We start from the raw sequence: 16,912 nt of genomic DNA on the forward strand, positions 1-16,912 counted from the left end.
AGTTCATAATATGAAAAAAAAAATCGAAAGAGAGTTATAAGAACATACGAGAAATCGAGTTATAAGAACATACGAGAAATTTGAGGGGCTATATGATAATATTATTATTGTGGGCGTTCTTATCAGGGTAAGGTCATAAGTCCACAAGTCATAAGTACGGCCTTCCCCACCAACAATTATAAATTCCTATTCTTTTTTTCAATACATAAAAAAATAAATATAATATTAATACTAATATATTAAAATAATAAAAAAGTTGTTTGGTACTTTCCGCACTTACGGTACGTCCTTCCTCAAATATTTTCTCCACCGAATGATACTCCAATGGAATCAAGATTGTGACTTTTTATCTTTCCCAAACTGCCCTCGTCACCTCCCTTTCTACCGTTCTTATATGTCCTTTTCCGTACTCCCCTGTCAATTCAACGTCGAAAAGACAAGAATACCCTCCTTCATACAATTTGAATCTTCCCCGCATCTGGAGAGTTGGGTCATTCCATTTAAGTCTTGTTTTGGAGTTTTATCTGAATATATGTGTGTATTTTAATGAATCATACGTTGTGGTGTTTGTTGTTAATGTAGGAAAAATATTTGTTTTTGCGCCAAGATTTTTGATGGGGTTTGTTCGTATGGTCAACTGCAACATCCCATGTGCTGTCGATGCAAGAAGGGTAATTGTGTCCTGAAAAGTAGCTGATAAACTTTGCTGAAATGCGAGGAGAGAGACCGAATTATTGATTTCTTGCATTCTCGTCTCTCAATCTGCGCCATCTTCCCCCCTGCGATAGATTTCCTCCACATGTAAACTGAAGAACGAGTGGAATCTTGGATTTTGAATCGTTTAGACTTGCTTTCTTGTGCTAGAGTTTGAGAGTTCCTTAAAGATTCAGCCTTTATCATGATGCCAATTATGAAGAGGCAAAAATCGGCCCTCGAGTCTTCCTTCAACCCTTTTGATGTTCTCTCCGAGGAGATCGTTTTCATCATCCTAGATTTCCTCGAAGGCAACCCACTTGATACGAAGTCATTCTCTCTTGTTTGCAGATCGTTCTACACGATCGAGTCTCGCCACAGAAAATTCTTGAAGCCCCTTCGTTCGGAACATTTGAGAAAAGTTCTGAAGAGATACCCTTTTGTGTCGAGTCTTGATCTTTCCTCGTGTCCGAGGATTACAGACACATCACTGAATATCATATCATATCACAGCAAGGAAATGTTGAGTTCGATCAATCTTTCCAGGTCCATGTTTTTTACTCATTTGGGGTTGTCGAATTTGGTGACGAATTGTCGGAATTTGGTGGAGATTGATCTGTCAAACGCCACAGAACTCAAGGACTTGGCCGCAGCAGCGATAGCTGAGGCCAAGAACTTGAAAAAACTGTGGCTGGTGAGGTGTAAATCGATCACTGATATTGGGGTCAGCTGTATTGCCGTGGGTTGTAAGAAGCTGAAAGTTCTCAGCTTGAAATGGTGTCTTGGTGTTGGTGACTTTGGGGTTGGAATAGTTGCTGTTAAGTGCAAGGATCTTCGGTACTTGGATCTCTCTTTCTTGCAGGTGAGGTTTCATGATTTTCAGTAGTTGTGGATCGTAGTTGTTTCGTTTTCTGATTATTAGTTGACGGAATATTTTGTATCGCTTTTTTTCCAATCTCGGGCTTGTTTAGTTTCACGATATAGCTAATGTATGTATATAGAATAAAAATCAACTTGTTTGTCTAAATATTGTTATATGCAGATAACCAATAAGTGCCTGCCTCAAATCTTGGAGCTCGAGCATCTCGAAGATTTGGTATTGGAAGGATGTTTTGGCCTCGATGATGAAACTCTTGCAGAGCTCAAACGATGCAAATCACTTGAGGTATTGTCTGGACTGGGCGTTCTTTGTTTTTCCTCATTGATTCGGAAATGGCTGCCAAACTCATGTTATTTCACATTCTTGTCTGAGTTGTAATTATTTTTCTCGATTGTGGTGGATTATTTAGGTGCGTTAAGATTAAATAGAACATAAACTTTTTGCAATTCATCGATGGTTCTTAGGATTCTGTCGTGCAGTAAAAGTTCTTATGCTACGAGTTTGTCTTTGTGATTACGCCATTACTAACGTATGACCTCTCGGTCTTAGCAGAAACTTGATGTGTCGAGCTGTCAGAATGTAAGCCATGTGGGTTTGTTTTCTCTAGCCAGTGCTGCTCCATATCTGAGGCAACTCATTGTGTCATATGTTTCTTGCGTGAGTCTCTTCTCCTCTGGTGATGAAGTTATTATTTTTTTTTTCAGACGGCTCATTTTCTAATTTTTTTTTTCCAGGTGGATGTTACTCTTACAGATCGTCTGCATAAGTTCTCTACGCTGCAATCTGTAAAATTTGATGGTTGTGAGGTCACTTGTTCGGGGCTTAAATCCATAGGAAACTGGTGTGCATCACTGAGAGAACTGAGCTTAAGTAAGTGCGTGGGAGTGATGGATGAAGGACTATCTTTCATCGTTAACAAACATAAAGATTTGAGAAAACTGGATATCACTTGCTGCCGCAAAATAACTCGAGTTTCTCTTTCACATATATTGAGTTCTTGCACCTCCCTCACTTCCCTCAAGATGGAGTCTTGTACCTTGGTTTCGGCAGATGCTTTCGTTTTGATGGGGCAGCAATGTCCATATCTTGAGGAGCTTGACCTTACAGATAATGAAATAGATGATGAAGGTAACTGCTTTATTTTTCTGAAGAAAATGTCGACTGCTAATGATGAATTTTGGTATTGAGGGTGGTCGAAATTATTCTACTGCAGGCTTAAAATCGATCTCGAGGTGCTCACACCTCTCGAGCTTAAAGTTGGGAATCTGCCTGAACATAACTGATGAAGGGCTTATCCACGTTGGCAAAGGCTGTTCAAATTTGAGAGAGTTAGACTTATACAGGTTAGCATATGCTTATCGTTTCCATGTTATTATTTGCTTCGTCACACCAATTCATTCTTGTTATAATAACTGTTCGAAAGCAACAATGTCCCTGCACCCGTGTGATGCTAATGTGTCGCAACAATCAAAGATGGTGTTCACTGCTTCATTAAAAAAATCAAATTTTACAGCAAATTCCATACAGCAACAGATGCCCGGGCCTGCAATATGTAACATATTGCTGGAACTTCATTGTCTTTGACTTTTTGAATTTTCGTCAACCTTGGAAATTATCATCGATAATCAATTCTGAATACTTCATTTCCTTTTTGAGATTAATACATACTCTTCTGTTTGCAGATCGGCTGGAATTACCGATTTAGGCGTTTTGGCCATTTCTCGCGGTTGCCCTGATCTCAAAATAGTCAACATGGCCTATTGTGAACTCATTACTGATCGCACCTTGATGTCATTATCAAAATGTTTGAAGCTACACACAATAGAAATTCGAGGTTGCACCCTTATCACATCTTCTGGTCTAGCAGCTATAGCCGAGGGATGCCGGCAACTTGCCAAGTTAGATATTAAAAAATGTCCTAACATCGATGATTCTGGAATGATTCCTCATGCCCACTTTTCTCAAAACCTCAAACAGGTAATTATAAATTATCCTTGTGTGTTTTCCCCACTCTGTCACTCGATTCACATCCAAAAATAGTTCTTTCTCATGTATCCACGGTTCATGCAGATAAATCTGTCGCATACATCAGTTACCGACGTGGGGCTATTATCCCTTGCAAGCATAAGCTGTCTACAGAGCTTGACTGTTCTTCATTTAGATGGCTTGACTCCGAGTGGAATAGCGGCTGCACTCTTAGCATGTGGAGGATTAACTAAAGTAAAGCTTCACACGTCATTTAAATCACTGCTGCCACAGCGTCTATTCGAGCATTTGGAAGCTCGGGGCTGCTCCTTTCAGTGGAGGAACAAGGTGTTCGAGGTAAAGCATCAGAATCGAGTATCTTCAATGATCAATAACTATAGGTTAAGTGTGATTGAACCCGTGTGTTTTGTTGATTTGCAGGCTGAATTGGATCCCAAATGTTGGAAACTTCAGTTGGATGAAATGGAATGAGGTGAATCCATAACGATGTGGAAGCTTATATAAGATGAAGGCTCTAAGATTGTGTTCGAGTTCTATGACTACGGCTAGCGAAGCAGTCGTATGAAGATTTCGAGTTTCAAATGTGGTAGGAATTTGAGGTCCCTTGCTCAATATGAAGGCAGGAGGAGAGTGTGGTTTTGTGAAATCCAAATTCAGTAGCTTGTTGGACTTCCCTTCAAGTTGGACATATTTTTATTGGGAAGCAACAGTTATGTTGAGTTTGATGAACGTAGTCTGATTTTTATTTTGATGGTAACAAAATTTGTTACTTTTTTCGTTATTTTATTTTCTGAAGTATTGTTGTTAAATGGATCATCTGTTAAAAGTCTTGATATAATGCCAAAACAATCCAAATTTGTTGCAGAAAAATTGGTATTCAAGAAAAGAGATTTTCTGCAGATTGTTTTGAGCTCCGAATAAATAGTTCTATATATTTTTTCCTCATTCGGATTTTATGAAGAAGAAATATCGCTCTTAAGTTCAAGCAGCCCAATCAAAGCCGCGAACATTAGTCCGTCACACCGAGAGTGTTATTTTCGACGTAGTTTCATATAAGATGTTTATGTATAAAAACAAAATATCTGAGGTCCGTACGTAGTTTCTTCATCGAACATTAAAAACATATGAACATGACCAGCAGCGACTAACAAAAATTGACGTGAACTGTGAACGATAAATTTCTTCCACAATAGGACCAATTTTCCTTATTCAAACATCGAACAAAATATCATTTTTTCCACTCATTTGATAAAATTCTTCAGTCAAACAAAATATATCAGTTGTTTTATGATAATATTCGCTAAAAAATTTCGAACTTTGGTGAACATTATTTACCTGATTACTTGTATCAGTCAAACTTATGCCGTTGCTTCTGAGTTCTATAAGAACACACTATTGCAATCATCTACTTAACTTTGTAAACTAGATTTAGTGTTAAAATTAAAACAAAATCTATTTTATGATCTAATTCACCCAAATCTTACGTCATCCTTATCATATAATTCTTTACATTTTCAAATAAATACTTTTTTTGAAATGATTCGTCATTAAAGAATGTCAATTCCTTATATATTTATTTATGTCAAATTAGCTTATAGGCAATCCTCGTCGGTATTGTGGTATTGACAAGTTTAAGGCCCAAAAATTTGTTGTCGAACAAACCAAGCCCACGTTGAGGATTTTGGCCCAAATATTACTTTTTCCTTTTTCTTGATTTTTATTCCAAGCGCAGTAAACCCTAATTCCCAAACCCCCGGCACCTCCTTTCTGAATATACACGAGGGCACCTGAATTGTTTTCGTTAACCCTTGATATTATAACCTTCGGATATTGGAATGGCGCGAAGCTTAAAGAACCCGAAAAAGGCAAAACGGAAAAACAAAGTAAAAAATTCAATCTTTCGTTGTACTTATTTTGTTATTGTTTCAAGGTTTAATTTTGGTACTTTATTTCGTCAATCTGAGTGCTTGGATAGAGGATTTTTAAGTATAATGTGCAATTAACTATAGGGTTTGAAGAAAGGTGAAGGATCATCATCAAATTCAGAGCCTTCAGTTCCGACAAAGGTATGGCAACCTGGTGTAGACAAACTGGAGGAAGGAGAGGAGCTTCAGTGCGACCCTTCTGCTTACAACTATCTTCATGCCTTTCACGTTGGATGGCCATGTTTGAGGTCATTTTCTTGCCGAATAGTATTTACAGCCATGATGTTTTTTTCTTTACCGATTTCCTTAATAAAGTGTGACCATATTTTTTTGTGTGTATTAAGTGAGCTCTTTATTAATATATGTGAAAGAGGAACTGAGATTATCGTTTGATGTGGAGCAGTTTTGATATCTTGCATGATACATTGGGGTTGGTCCGAACTGAGTTTCCGCATACAGTGTATTGTGTTGCTGGAACCCAGGTTAGTTCTTAATCCCTACCCATATGCATATTAGTTCTAATTTGAATATATGGTTATGAAGCTGGGACTGTTATAACTGATTATGGTGCTATGAGCCACAAAATTTTATGGTATTAGAACATATGCCTTAGCCTAAATGTTTTTGCAATGTCAAAAGAATAAAATACGGTTGATATGTTCAAAATGAATTTTCAATGAGAAAACAGCTCAATGTTTGCAACAATTTACCACCTTTTTCTTTTATTTAGTTTCAATATTATTCCATAAATTAAGTTAAAAAAATCTGTTTGGTAATATTCTAAAGTGGGGCGTCAGGTTTCTTTAAGGGAGTGATTCTTCGTCATCAATTGTTGATTTCCCATCTTTTCAGGCAGAAAAAGCGTCCTGGAATTCTATCGGAATATTTAAGATATCTAACATTTCTGGAAAGAGACGGGAACTATTGCCAACAAAGAAAAATGATGGTTCTGATATGGATAGTGATAGTAGCGACGAGGATGATGAAGAGGAGGGTGGCGGAACTACGACCCCAGTTTTGCAGGTATTCTTGTATAAGTGGCGGATATTGAATTTTTTAGCTCCTTTAATTTCATGCAGTGGATATAATGTGTTCTGCATCTTCTCTTGATGGATCTACAGCTACGTAAGGTGTCTCATCAAGGAGGTGTTAACCGCATACGTGCTATGCCACAAAATCCCCATATTTGTGCTTCCTGGGCAGATACCGGTCTTGTTCAGGTAAGAGTTTTTCAGTTCTTGGCATCAAATGTTTGGTGAGCTTTACATTGTATTGCCGGTTGCTGTTGCCGTGATTTAGTTCTTTTTACAGTGAAAAGTTAGAATTTGAATTCTCAGAAAATGCCAGGACCAAAAACAATAGCCTCCTTTAAAGTCTGGATATGACTTAAAATTTTATTTCTCATAATCAAATCTGTTTTTGTCCTGTGACGAAGTGCAGTGACCACAAACAGTGGCCTTAAAGGATGGATATGACATTTGACTTTCTTGTACGTGGGATTTGTCAAGTGAACCTTTAGTTAGCTTGATGAATCATGGTTCTGAAAATATTTAATTTAGGAAAACTTTCACTCTATAACCTGTATGATATGGTTTAGCCATATCGCTTTTCAAGATATTTTAAATGCTCTAATTGCTAAAGTTCCTTTTCGATGCTTTACAGTTGTGGGACTTCAGTTCTCACTTAAATGCTTTGGTTGGATCGGATGCTGAAACTAACCATGGAGAATCAACTGTGTCAAATCAATCTCCCTTGGTCAAATTTGGCGGACACAAGGATGAAGGCTATGCCATAGACTGGAGTCCACTCATCCCTGGAAGGCTTGTGTCAGGTATTCCATTATAGTTTCCTTTTTGTTGCTTGACCACATAAATTGTATTTCCTGATAGCTAAATATGCGCAGAAATTGGTGTAATCAGTATATACTTACATAGTTACATATACGCAGGGGATTGCAAGAATTGTATTCATTTGTGGGAACCAGCATCTGATTCAACATGGAACATTGATAGCAATCCCTTTGTTGGACACGCAGCTAGCGTGGAAGATTTACAGGTAAAATTACACTTTTAAACATGTTTTTGTATATTGCTCTCTGTTCTTCAATTATGGTTTGTTATCTATTCGCAGTGGAGTCCTACAGAACCTCATGTCTTTGCATCATGCTCTGTCGATGGGCATGTTGCAATTTGGGATACCCGAGCGGGAAAGTCTCCTGCAGTTTCCATCAAAGCGCATAAAGCTGATGTAAACGTTTTAACGTGGAACAGGTGTTTAACCATCATTGTCATTCTACTGTTTTGTTATCATCTTGCCAAATATCTTTATTCTGTTTCTTTAACTAGATTGGCAAGTTGCATGCTAGCATCTGGCTGTGATGATGGAACATTTTCAATCCGGGATCTTAGATTGCTCAAGGTGTGTTTTCAAATCTTCTCAACAATGACAAATACTTGACACTAATTTCTAGGTCATGTGGGAGGCTGGGAGCTTAACTGGGATTAGAAATAAATTGAGTCAGTTCTCAGGTTTTTCGAGTTGGTTTGAATATTATTTGGTTCACATTTGAGCTGATCTCGAACATGGTTGCTTATATTTTTGAGTCAAATTCCAGCCAGAGTTTATTTAAAATTATTATTAACTTTTTTGAAACCAAGTTATTTAAATTTATGCTAGTTCAAAAGCTTGATTCTGAATTTGAGCCCTTGCTTAATTTAGCTCAATAATCAAATCCACGTGAATTGAGCTCAAATTTGAACTCCTAGTCGACCTGAGCTCGAGCCCAAAATTGTGTGCTTTTTGAGATTCAAGCCGAACGGGGATGAATCGAGCTTGGGCTCGAAGTATCTTTAAGGTCAAGGAAAAGCTCTCTGACTTTGCATCTAACAGGGCCATTGACGCTTCTTTTCAGACCATTTTTATGGGCTTCCCAATTTCTTTGAGGGGGATGAAACAAAAAAGCAATTTGCCCGAGTGTGTAAACCTGTTCTGTTTTAGATTAACTCAAGTTTGCCAGTTTTAACTCTGTTTTTTCCCTCAGGAAGGAGACTCGGTTGTGGCACATTTTGAGTACCATAAACATCCCATTACTTCCATTGAATGGAGTCCACACGAGGCTTCCACCTTGGCCGTGTCTTCATCTGACAATCTATTAACGTAAGAAATCTCCAAATATCATCCATCACTCATCATATGTTCTAGCAGTTTCATCCTCTTTAACTCGCATTCCATTGACCCCACCCACTTACCTATATTTTCAGAATATGGGACCTTTCTCTGGAGAGGGATGAAGAAGAGGAGGCCGAGTTCAAAGCCATGACGAAAGAGCAAATCAATGCTCCCACAGACATACCGCCACAGCTCCTCTTCGTTCATCAGGTAACGGCGTAACGGAACATCATTTCACCCTTTTCCTGAACTGAAATCCTTTTTAACAATTTCACTCCCGAGCCTCAAACTCGTTCTTCTCGCAGGGCCAAAAGGACTTGAAAGAACTCCACTGGCATTCACAGATTCCGGGAATGATCATTTCAACCGCTGCAGATGGTTTCAACATTCTCATGCCTTCAAACATCGAAACTGTTATCCCGCAAAATAATCCTTGAAAGAAAGAATGGTAGTATATGATCACTTGGTGTCCGATATGTCATGTCTCGTGTTTACGAGATATGTCACTTATTTTGGAAATTTTGTCGGTAGGTAAGTTAAGTTGTAAATTTGATTCATCTCTTATTCGGACGAATCCCCTTTTAAATATATAACTTTCTGTATTAGTTCGGATTTACATATCATTATGTTACCGTTTTAGAAACTTGGACTCTTAATTTCGTTCATATTAGTTCTCCGAACAATTTCACGATGGAATCTACCATCATATTAACTTGGACTCTGAATGCAAAACTATTTGGCATTGATGGAATTAGATGAAAATGTAATTCAACAAAACAGGTCTATGGTAAGACAGTCATACATATATTCATATTTGTGCATGGATGGGGTTCATGACACGGATCAATCTCATTTATATATAATAATATATAATAATATTTTTTTATTGGTTAGAATCTAATCTAACAATCTAAACATGTCATAATTATTTATTTGGTGTAATTTTATACTAGCCCGCTTGTTAGTTAGCTGTACACAAAATTTCAATTACATTTCGTCATATGTACGAATTCATTTACTCACTTCATTACACGTTGTTTTTGAAGTTACAAAAATATTTTAACGAAGATATGTTTGTATTTGTGTACGAGGAATAATTTTAAAATTTCAAAATATACCGTATAATTGTATGTGTGTAATCGAATGTTTATGTGTATCACGAATCATAATTAAATACCGATATTTCTGCACCTACTCGAAATTTAATTTAAGAACATGCAGTCGGCAGACTCTGCAATCAGCATCAGCCTCAAGATCACATCGGTCCAGATAATACCTTCGAGATTGGTGCAAAACTCGTATGATATTATGGAAACCTGATCCCATCAGACAAGGTGCGATAAAAAAAAGAATACAAATTTCTGCAAGAAGACCAAGAAAAGAACATACAGAGCACGATGATGAATGAGCCATTGCTCGGTGGACGGGAAGAGCAACAGCCACTTTCACTCCCTTCTTACCTGCTAATATATCTATATGTTGGCCACTTTTTAGCCAGATGGGGTGCAAGGTCTTATTTCCCTTCCCTTCTTGTCCGCAATCATTTGTTGAATTTGTGCGATTCCAGTATCATAAATAAAGGGTTGTCTCAAGATTCGGATATCGGAATTTGTTTTGGTTTTACAAGGAATTTCCCACATGTTAAATATCATATACGTAATCTGAATTCTGATGAACTGTTGTTCTTCTTCAATTTGCGTCTCTTTTTTCCTTGTTCTTTTACACTTTGACTACTGATTTGCATGTGATGTTCCACTGATCTTTTTGTCATCTCTAGTTTAGAAATTTTCTATGTGCAAGACATCTTCTTTTTGTACATACCTTGTTCTGTATAAAATTTATATACATATAACTGGTCAACTCCTATTTTTACTGGGTGCTACTGATTCCATTTCTGGCGTCTCGATAAATCTCTTCCATCATGTCCGATTTCTAACATCGTCAATGAGTTGCTCACACTCCACTTAGGCACCGCTTCGTGTGGCGATAACACGTTGATTGATTATAAGTCCTTACTTTGTTTCGTGCTTTGCTTCTTTATCTTATCCATCATCATCCTATGCATGAACCAATCGATTCTACGTATATATATTATTTCATATAATGAATGTATGTGATGTGATACAATAAGGAGTGCAAAAAAATTCATTCTTCCAATATATGTCATTGTCAATTGGACAGATTTTTAGTACATATTGGTTTCCATTTCATGTTAGAATATGAGGGACCGACCTTAAGGTTTTGGCTTATGGTTTTGATTCAACCGAATTGCAGGATGTGGGAATTTTCTGTTGGTTTATACATGATCAATGTGTGGCCAGACTCTCTACTTCTTGCTGCTGTTTATGGTGTGGTGGAAGCTGCTTCCACTGCAATATTTGGTCCTTTTATTGGACAGTGGGTGGATAAGTTGTCGTACATTCAGGTTCGCTTGATCGTTCTTTTTAAATCATCACTCAAAGGTAACAGGTTATTGCTAAATTTCTAAGCTTCAATCCAAGATTTGGCCTTCCGGTTTGTTCCAGACAAGTATATTACATTATAGTGGGGTGCAAAAAGGGTATTTGGTCCATATTGAGGTTATTTTTACCCATCGATGAAGCTTAAAAGTGTTGTATAATGGACTGTGGAACCTGTTTTCTGTATCAACAGGTTCTCCGACTCTGGTTATTCAGCCAAAATCTCTCATTTATGGTTGCCGGAGGCGGAGTACTCGCAATATTGGTCTACACGGACTTGATGACTTCAAATTTTACGGCATTCGTCTCTCTTGTCATATTGATTAACATCTCTGGAGCCGTTGGTGTCCTCTCGACTCTTGCTGGAACCATCTTGGTCGAAAGAGAATGGTGTGTTATTAACTCAATAACCATCATACATGTCACCTTGTTTATTTCAGTTTATCTCATACAAAGTAGTGTTGCCGTCAATGTTACAGGGTGGTGGTTATATCAGAAGGCCAACCTCCTGATGTACTAACAAAGATGAACTCAATCATACGAAGAATCGACTTAATCTGCAAGTTGTTTGCTCCTGTTGTTTCCGGATTCATTATCAGCTTTGTGTCATTAACTGCATCGGCCCTGACGATGGCTCTCTGGAATGTATTCTCTGTGTTCTTGCAATATTGGCTTTTGATATCGGTATACAAGGGGATTCCAGCTTTGAAAGAAATAAGTGAAAGAAGGATATCTAGATCTTTGGTGAGGGAAGTAGATGAAGTTGATTTCGAGCAGCCAGAGAGCAGCAGAAGAGGGACGATAATCGATAAATTTTCTAATACTCCTTACATCAGTGCATGGAAAGTGTATATTCAGCAAGAAGTAGCCCTACCAGGACTAGCACTTGCTCTATTGTATTTCACAGTTCTCAGGTTATCCACTTTCTTGATCATAAAATGTTATCTTTTCTTTGTGCTCGTTTCTTTTTTAACATTTCAAGCAAATGGTGCCAACAGCTTTGGATCATTAATGACTGCTACATTGGAATGGGAAGGTATACCTACATATATAATTGGAATTGCACGTGGAATAAGCGCGACGGTCGGGATCGCTGCAACATTTCTGTATCCCGAATTGCAGTCTCATATTTCAACGCTTAGAACTGGTCTTTGGTCCATTTGGTCTCAGGTAAGCCGCTATTTTTCCTTCAGAAGATCAATCTTAGTTCATAACATAATAAGCTCACATTGATCCGATTTGAGTTTAAATATTTGCAGTGGGCCTGTCTCTTGTTGTGTGTTGCCTCAGTATTTATCAACAACAAAATTTTAGCAGCGTACATGCTGATGAGTGGAGTGGCTGCGTCACGGCTTGGACTATGGATGTTTGATTTATCGGTCATTCAGCAAATGCAGGTATGTGCAGTAAAACAGTGTCACACTTTGCGTCCACGAACCCTCAAGAAAAATGATTGATTAGAAAGAATACCCTGCTTGAAACAATCTCATCTGTTCTTATATTGTGCAAATAGTTGAACCAAGTTGTTGGAAAAAGTCCCTCGTATTTTTTTAATGAAACTATTCACATCCGTCACACTATACAATGTAGAACGAGGCATTGCAATCAGCCATTTTCCAAAAAACGCCTTTGTTGTAAATTAACACATCAATCCAGTAGTTTTGACTTTTGAGCAGCTAGAATTGGTAATACAGATACTATTTTGACAAGCACGGCATCCACAAGCCCATGAAAGTGAGAGTTTAGAAGATGGATTCCTTTAGTTTGTATTTCACATCCATCCTCTTCACGAAAATAACTAAAAAAATCGCTACCTTTCCCACATTTCTTGATACATGCTCATGATATCCGGTTTTGTGCTATGCTCTAATATAGGATCATGTTGTTGAAATGGATCGGTGCGTTGTTGGCGGTGTCCAGAACTCGCTTCAATCCATCCTGGACCTGATGACTTATGTCATGGGAATAATAATCTCCAACCCACAGGTTACTTGTGATATATATATATTCAACATATTTCATGGCTTCTTCATATATATAATCTGAAGTTGGGTATTTCTTGTTTAGGATTTCTGGAAACTGATAATGATATCCTTCGTGCTGGTGACATTGGCTGCTGCATTATACAGTTTACACATCTATAGAGTCAGGAAACACTTGATACACTTTGAGAAGCTATTTGCATTGGTTGAATGGTCTATAAAATCATGATATGCTTGTAATCTGCACATAAATATTGTATAATTCGTGGGGCTGGGCAACTAAGTCTTCTTTAGCTTATATTTGGTCTGTATTCGAACATTTCGAGATGGTTATATGAAAATATTTTTAAACAGAAAGATATTATCCTCATATGACTACTGAAAAAAATCGTATATATATATTGTCGGAAGTTCATCATTGAATATAGGGGAAACAGCAATTTTGATCATCTATGTTTGTCATTTTGCGATTTCGGTCTTTTATGTTTTCATATATTAGTTTTAGTCCTGCATGTTATGATTTTTTGCTATTTCAGTCATTTTTTTGCGATAATGCTTACGTGACACTGTACACGTCAGCTTCACATCATCACTGCATTTGTGCCACATCAGCGTCATATTGAAAAAAAAGACTAAAATTGCCAAAAAAAAAATTAAGATAGCGGACTAAAATTGAAGTATGAAAATATAAAAGATCGAAATCGCAAAATGACAAATATATCGAAAAAAAAAATTTCCCTTAAATATATTTTCTCTGGACTCAGGCGACGTATATTATTGGCTCAATTGATGAGATACATTTAATTTGAAAAATACGGACTAAAAATGATTATGATCATTTGGATGGGAACAAAAGCCTTAAATTCAAGGATGTAAACAGACTTCAGCCATAAAATTTAAGAGGTTTTGACCAATCAATTAGATTTGACCAAGTTATCAATGGTAGAAAACATAATTCACATATTTGCAATTTGCTTCAACATAGTATTTCTCTCTATAAAATTATACATTCTATAGATGATTTATTAAATAGTTTTTTATATATAAAGTTTCTAAACAATCCAATTTTTATTTGTAATCTTATAATGATAATATCAAGAAACCAAGTCGATTATTGTCGTGTATTCCTCCTTTATAGAAATACAATTTTTAGATAACTTAAGGTAGGGGAAAAATCCATTTTTTACATCAATAATTTTATTTAATAGAAATTTCAAATTTGACGTTTAAATTTGCATGAATACTAAGGACTCGTTTGGTACACAAGATTAGCTTTAATTGAGGCTGGTTTGAATGGTTTAACAAATGTTTGGTTGGGTTTTTAATTATCTTTCACAATCATTTCTCGAGATGATAAACTCATATTAATGCATGAAAAATAAACTCACTTCCAACTCTTGTATTCACAATCATTTTCTTAGTCATGTTTTATTTCCAATTCTACCTTTTCTCAAATCCAAAAAAACCCATCATATTTCTCCTCATCTAATCTAAATGATGAAGAAAGCAGCTGCGCGAGCTACACAAATACGACTAGCGAAAATGCAGGAAAACAATATCGCTCAAGTTTGAATCGAGCATTGTTTAATTATCGCCGGGAGACAACTCGAGGATGGCCGACCCCTAGCTGATTACAACATTCAGAAAGAATCGACTCTTCATTTGGTTCTAAGGCTCAAAGGTGGAATCATCGTCATGGCATTGGGTAGAAAGTTCAACCAGGACAAGATGATTTGCCGCAAATGTTATGCTCGTTTGCACTCTCGTGCCGTGTTGGGATAAAGCTAGTTCGAGATAGCTAATCTCCTGCAGAAAGAAACCAGTTAAGACCGAAGAAGAAGATCAAGTACAGAGAAAGGATGGTTATTTATTAAGATACTTGAAGGGTAATTTTGTCCACAAATAAAAGAGGGATGAAGAAGAGGCGGCCGAGTTCAAAGCTATGACGAAAGAGCAAATCAATGCTCCCACACACATACCGCCACAGCTCCTCTTCGTTCATCAGGTAACGGACCATTATTTCACCCTTTTCCTGAACTAAAATCCTTTTTAACAATTTCACTCCCGAGCCTCAAACTCGTTCTTCTCGCAGGGCCAAAAGGACTTGAAATTAAGAACTCCACTGGCATTCACAGATTCCGGGAATGATCATTTCAACATTCTCATGCCTTCAAACATCGAAACTGTTATCCCGCAAAATAATCCTTGAAAGAAAGAATAGTACGTAGTATATGATCACCAATTGGTGTACGTCCGATATGTCATGTCTCGTGTTTACGAGATATGTCACTTCTTTTGGAAATTTTGTGGGTAGGTAAGTTAAGTTGTAAATTTTATTCATCACTTTATTCGGACTAATTAATTAATCCCCTTTTAAATATATAACTTTTTGTATTAGTTCGGATTTACATATCATTATGTTGCTGTTTTAGAAACTTGGACTCTTAAGTTCGTTCGCATTAGATCTCTGATCAATTTCATGAAGGAATCTACAATCATATTAACAAAGCCAAATGCAAAACTATTTGGCATTGATGGAATTAGATGAAAATGAAATTCAACAAAACATGTCTATGGTATGACAGTCATACATGTATTTATATTTGTGCATGAAACGGATTCATGAAACGGGTCAATCTAATTCATATATATAATATTATTTTATTGGTTGAATCGAATTTCACAATCTAAACGATGTCATAATTTTTTTATTTTTAAGCCAGGTGTCATAAAAAATTTTGTGCAACGAAACTTGTACGCGTGGTTCATTAATGGTCCATTTTCTCTAGGAATGAGCTTTGTCTTTTTTTTAATGTGTGTGTGCATGGAGCTATCTTCGTTGACTTATTTTCTTTAGCATGGGGTAGAAGCTGATCAATTTGGTAGCGCACCCACCAATGTGGGTTACTTAATTTAATGAAATTAATCTTGATTTAATAAGATTTTGATGTACGTCCTTCTAATTCTTTTAACATGACTCTATACTCCTGACAATATATTTATATATTTTCTTTGTGTTTATCCAAATATTTGTCCCACTATTTAATTTTATATAGAAATTCGATTTGAAGTTTAGTTTAAAATTAATAAAATAAATAAATTATTGGCATACGTACGCATGACACGAGAGGGTTCAACCAATGCTTTAAATTAACGAATTTAAGCCACACATCAGAATAAAATGATGACATTAGTTGAATAGGTGACACACATGCTATACTTTAATTCTCGCCATGATTAAGTTAATGAGCATCATAATCAAGTCATTTATTACCCCCTATATACTATGAGATGATCTAGAGTTTGGAAATTTCCCTAGCTCATGTGGATAATAGGGAGTATTTGTTTTTATATGTTGCATCCATAATTTTTTCTCACTTGTAAAACTTAATATAAATAAATCGTTGTCTTAAGATATAAGGATATTGAGTCGTTAGATTTAATCTTTAAGATGATATTCCAAATTTCCAACCATCCACATTTATTTATCTATAATTTCGTAGATCCCCTATGTAGGCATTGAAGGCTGAATTTTTCCTTTGGACATGGATAAAGCATAGATTGGATTAGTTGTATTATTCTATGCTATATTTGGAATATTTTTCATTCTATGATATGGTCAAATTACAATCATTGAATAATCAATTTCATAAAAATATAAAAATTTCACGTGATCTAATGGTATATTCTCAAGATAGTATAGACTAACCTAAATTAATTAGTTTGAAAATTTAGTACCAAATGATTTTATCCTTGAATAAAAGTCGTATTTTCAATCAATTTAATGGGTTCTTGAAATATGGGAAAGCAACGAAACAA

The 16,912-nt window shown here is 36.5% G+C and overlaps 3 protein-coding genes across 4 annotated transcripts; all 3 read left to right on the top strand.

The window, feature by feature from the left end:
* Positions 1-378: 378 nt before the first annotated feature.
* On the top strand, positions 379-4,470 carry LOC140890762 (F-box/LRR-repeat protein 3). Its single transcript, XM_073298792.1, has 8 exons — positions 379-1,555; positions 1,736-1,858; positions 2,126-2,230; positions 2,308-2,701; positions 2,787-2,916; positions 3,256-3,550; positions 3,644-3,895; positions 3,980-4,470. Exons 1-8 carry the CDS (start codon positions 899-901, stop codon positions 4,028-4,030), a joined length of 2,007 nt encoding a protein of 668 aa, XP_073154893.1. The 5' UTR covers positions 379-898; the 3' UTR covers positions 4,031-4,470.
* An 814-nt stretch (positions 4,471-5,284) lies between these two features.
* LOC140886691 (protein HEAT STRESS TOLERANT DWD 1) lies at positions 5,285-9,257 on the top strand. The gene is made up of 12 exons (XM_073293410.1): positions 5,285-5,442; positions 5,569-5,732; positions 5,888-5,966; positions 6,337-6,507; positions 6,606-6,704; positions 7,147-7,315; positions 7,433-7,539; positions 7,615-7,754; positions 7,830-7,902; positions 8,525-8,640; positions 8,745-8,862; positions 8,958-9,257. Exons 1-12 carry the CDS (start codon positions 5,395-5,397, stop codon positions 9,087-9,089), a joined length of 1,416 nt encoding a protein of 471 aa, XP_073149511.1. The 5' UTR covers positions 5,285-5,394; the 3' UTR covers positions 9,090-9,257.
* Positions 9,258-9,858: 601 nt separating this feature from the next.
* Positions 9,859-13,438, top strand: LOC140886690 (solute carrier family 40 member 1-like). Of its 2 annotated transcripts, XM_073293409.1 has the most exons (8): positions 9,859-10,162; positions 10,927-11,077; positions 11,305-11,501; positions 11,591-12,025; positions 12,110-12,281; positions 12,371-12,508; positions 12,987-13,097; positions 13,179-13,438. In XM_073293409.1, exons 1-8 carry the CDS (start codon positions 10,050-10,052, stop codon positions 13,320-13,322), a joined length of 1,461 nt encoding a protein of 486 aa, XP_073149510.1. In that variant the 5' UTR covers positions 9,859-10,049; the 3' UTR covers positions 13,323-13,438. The 2 variants fall into 2 exon arrangements, with proteins under 2 accessions (XP_073149510.1, XP_073149509.1); XM_073293408.1 differs by having other exon boundaries at positions 11,591-12,281.
* The last annotated feature ends 3,474 nt before the right edge of the window (positions 13,439-16,912 follow it).

The sequence above is a fragment of the Henckelia pumila genome, chromosome 3, assembly GCF_033568475.1.
Source record: "Henckelia pumila isolate YLH828 chromosome 3, ASM3356847v2, whole genome shotgun sequence".
NCBI classification, from domain to species: Eukaryota; Viridiplantae; Streptophyta; class Magnoliopsida; order Lamiales; family Gesneriaceae; genus Henckelia; species Henckelia pumila.

Excerpts from the sequence above, each read along its gene's own strand:
- LOC140886691 (XM_073293410.1), top strand. The coding sequence starts at position 5,395 with ATGGCGCGAAGCTTAAAGAACCCGAAAAAGGCAAAACGGAAAAACAAA. Across the intron at positions 7,316-7,432 it reads CCCTGGAAGGCTTGTGTCAG|GGGATTGCAAGAATTGTATT; the intron begins GTATTCCATTAT and ends ACATATACGCAG. Across the intron at positions 8,641-8,744 it reads TCATCTGACAATCTATTAAC|AATATGGGACCTTTCTCTGG; the intron begins GTAAGAAATCTC and ends CTATATTTTCAG.
- LOC140890762 (XM_073298792.1), top strand. The coding sequence starts at position 899 with ATGATGCCAATTATGAAGAGGCAAAAATCGGCCCTCGAGTCTTCCTTC. Across the intron at positions 2,917-3,255 it reads AGAGAGTTAGACTTATACAG|ATCGGCTGGAATTACCGATT; the intron begins GTTAGCATATGC and ends TTCTGTTTGCAG. Across the intron at positions 3,551-3,643 it reads TTTCTCAAAACCTCAAACAG|ATAAATCTGTCGCATACATC; the intron begins GTAATTATAAAT and ends CGGTTCATGCAG.
- LOC140886690 (XM_073293408.1), top strand. The coding sequence starts at position 10,050 with ATGATGAATGAGCCATTGCTCGGTGGACGGGAAGAGCAACAGCCACTT. Across the intron at positions 10,163-10,926 it reads TTAGCCAGATGGGGTGCAAG|GATGTGGGAATTTTCTGTTG; the intron begins GTCTTATTTCCC and ends ACCGAATTGCAG. Across the intron at positions 11,502-11,590 it reads ATCTTGGTCGAAAGAGAATG|GGTGGTGGTTATATCAGAAG; the intron begins GTGTGTTATTAA and ends TCAATGTTACAG.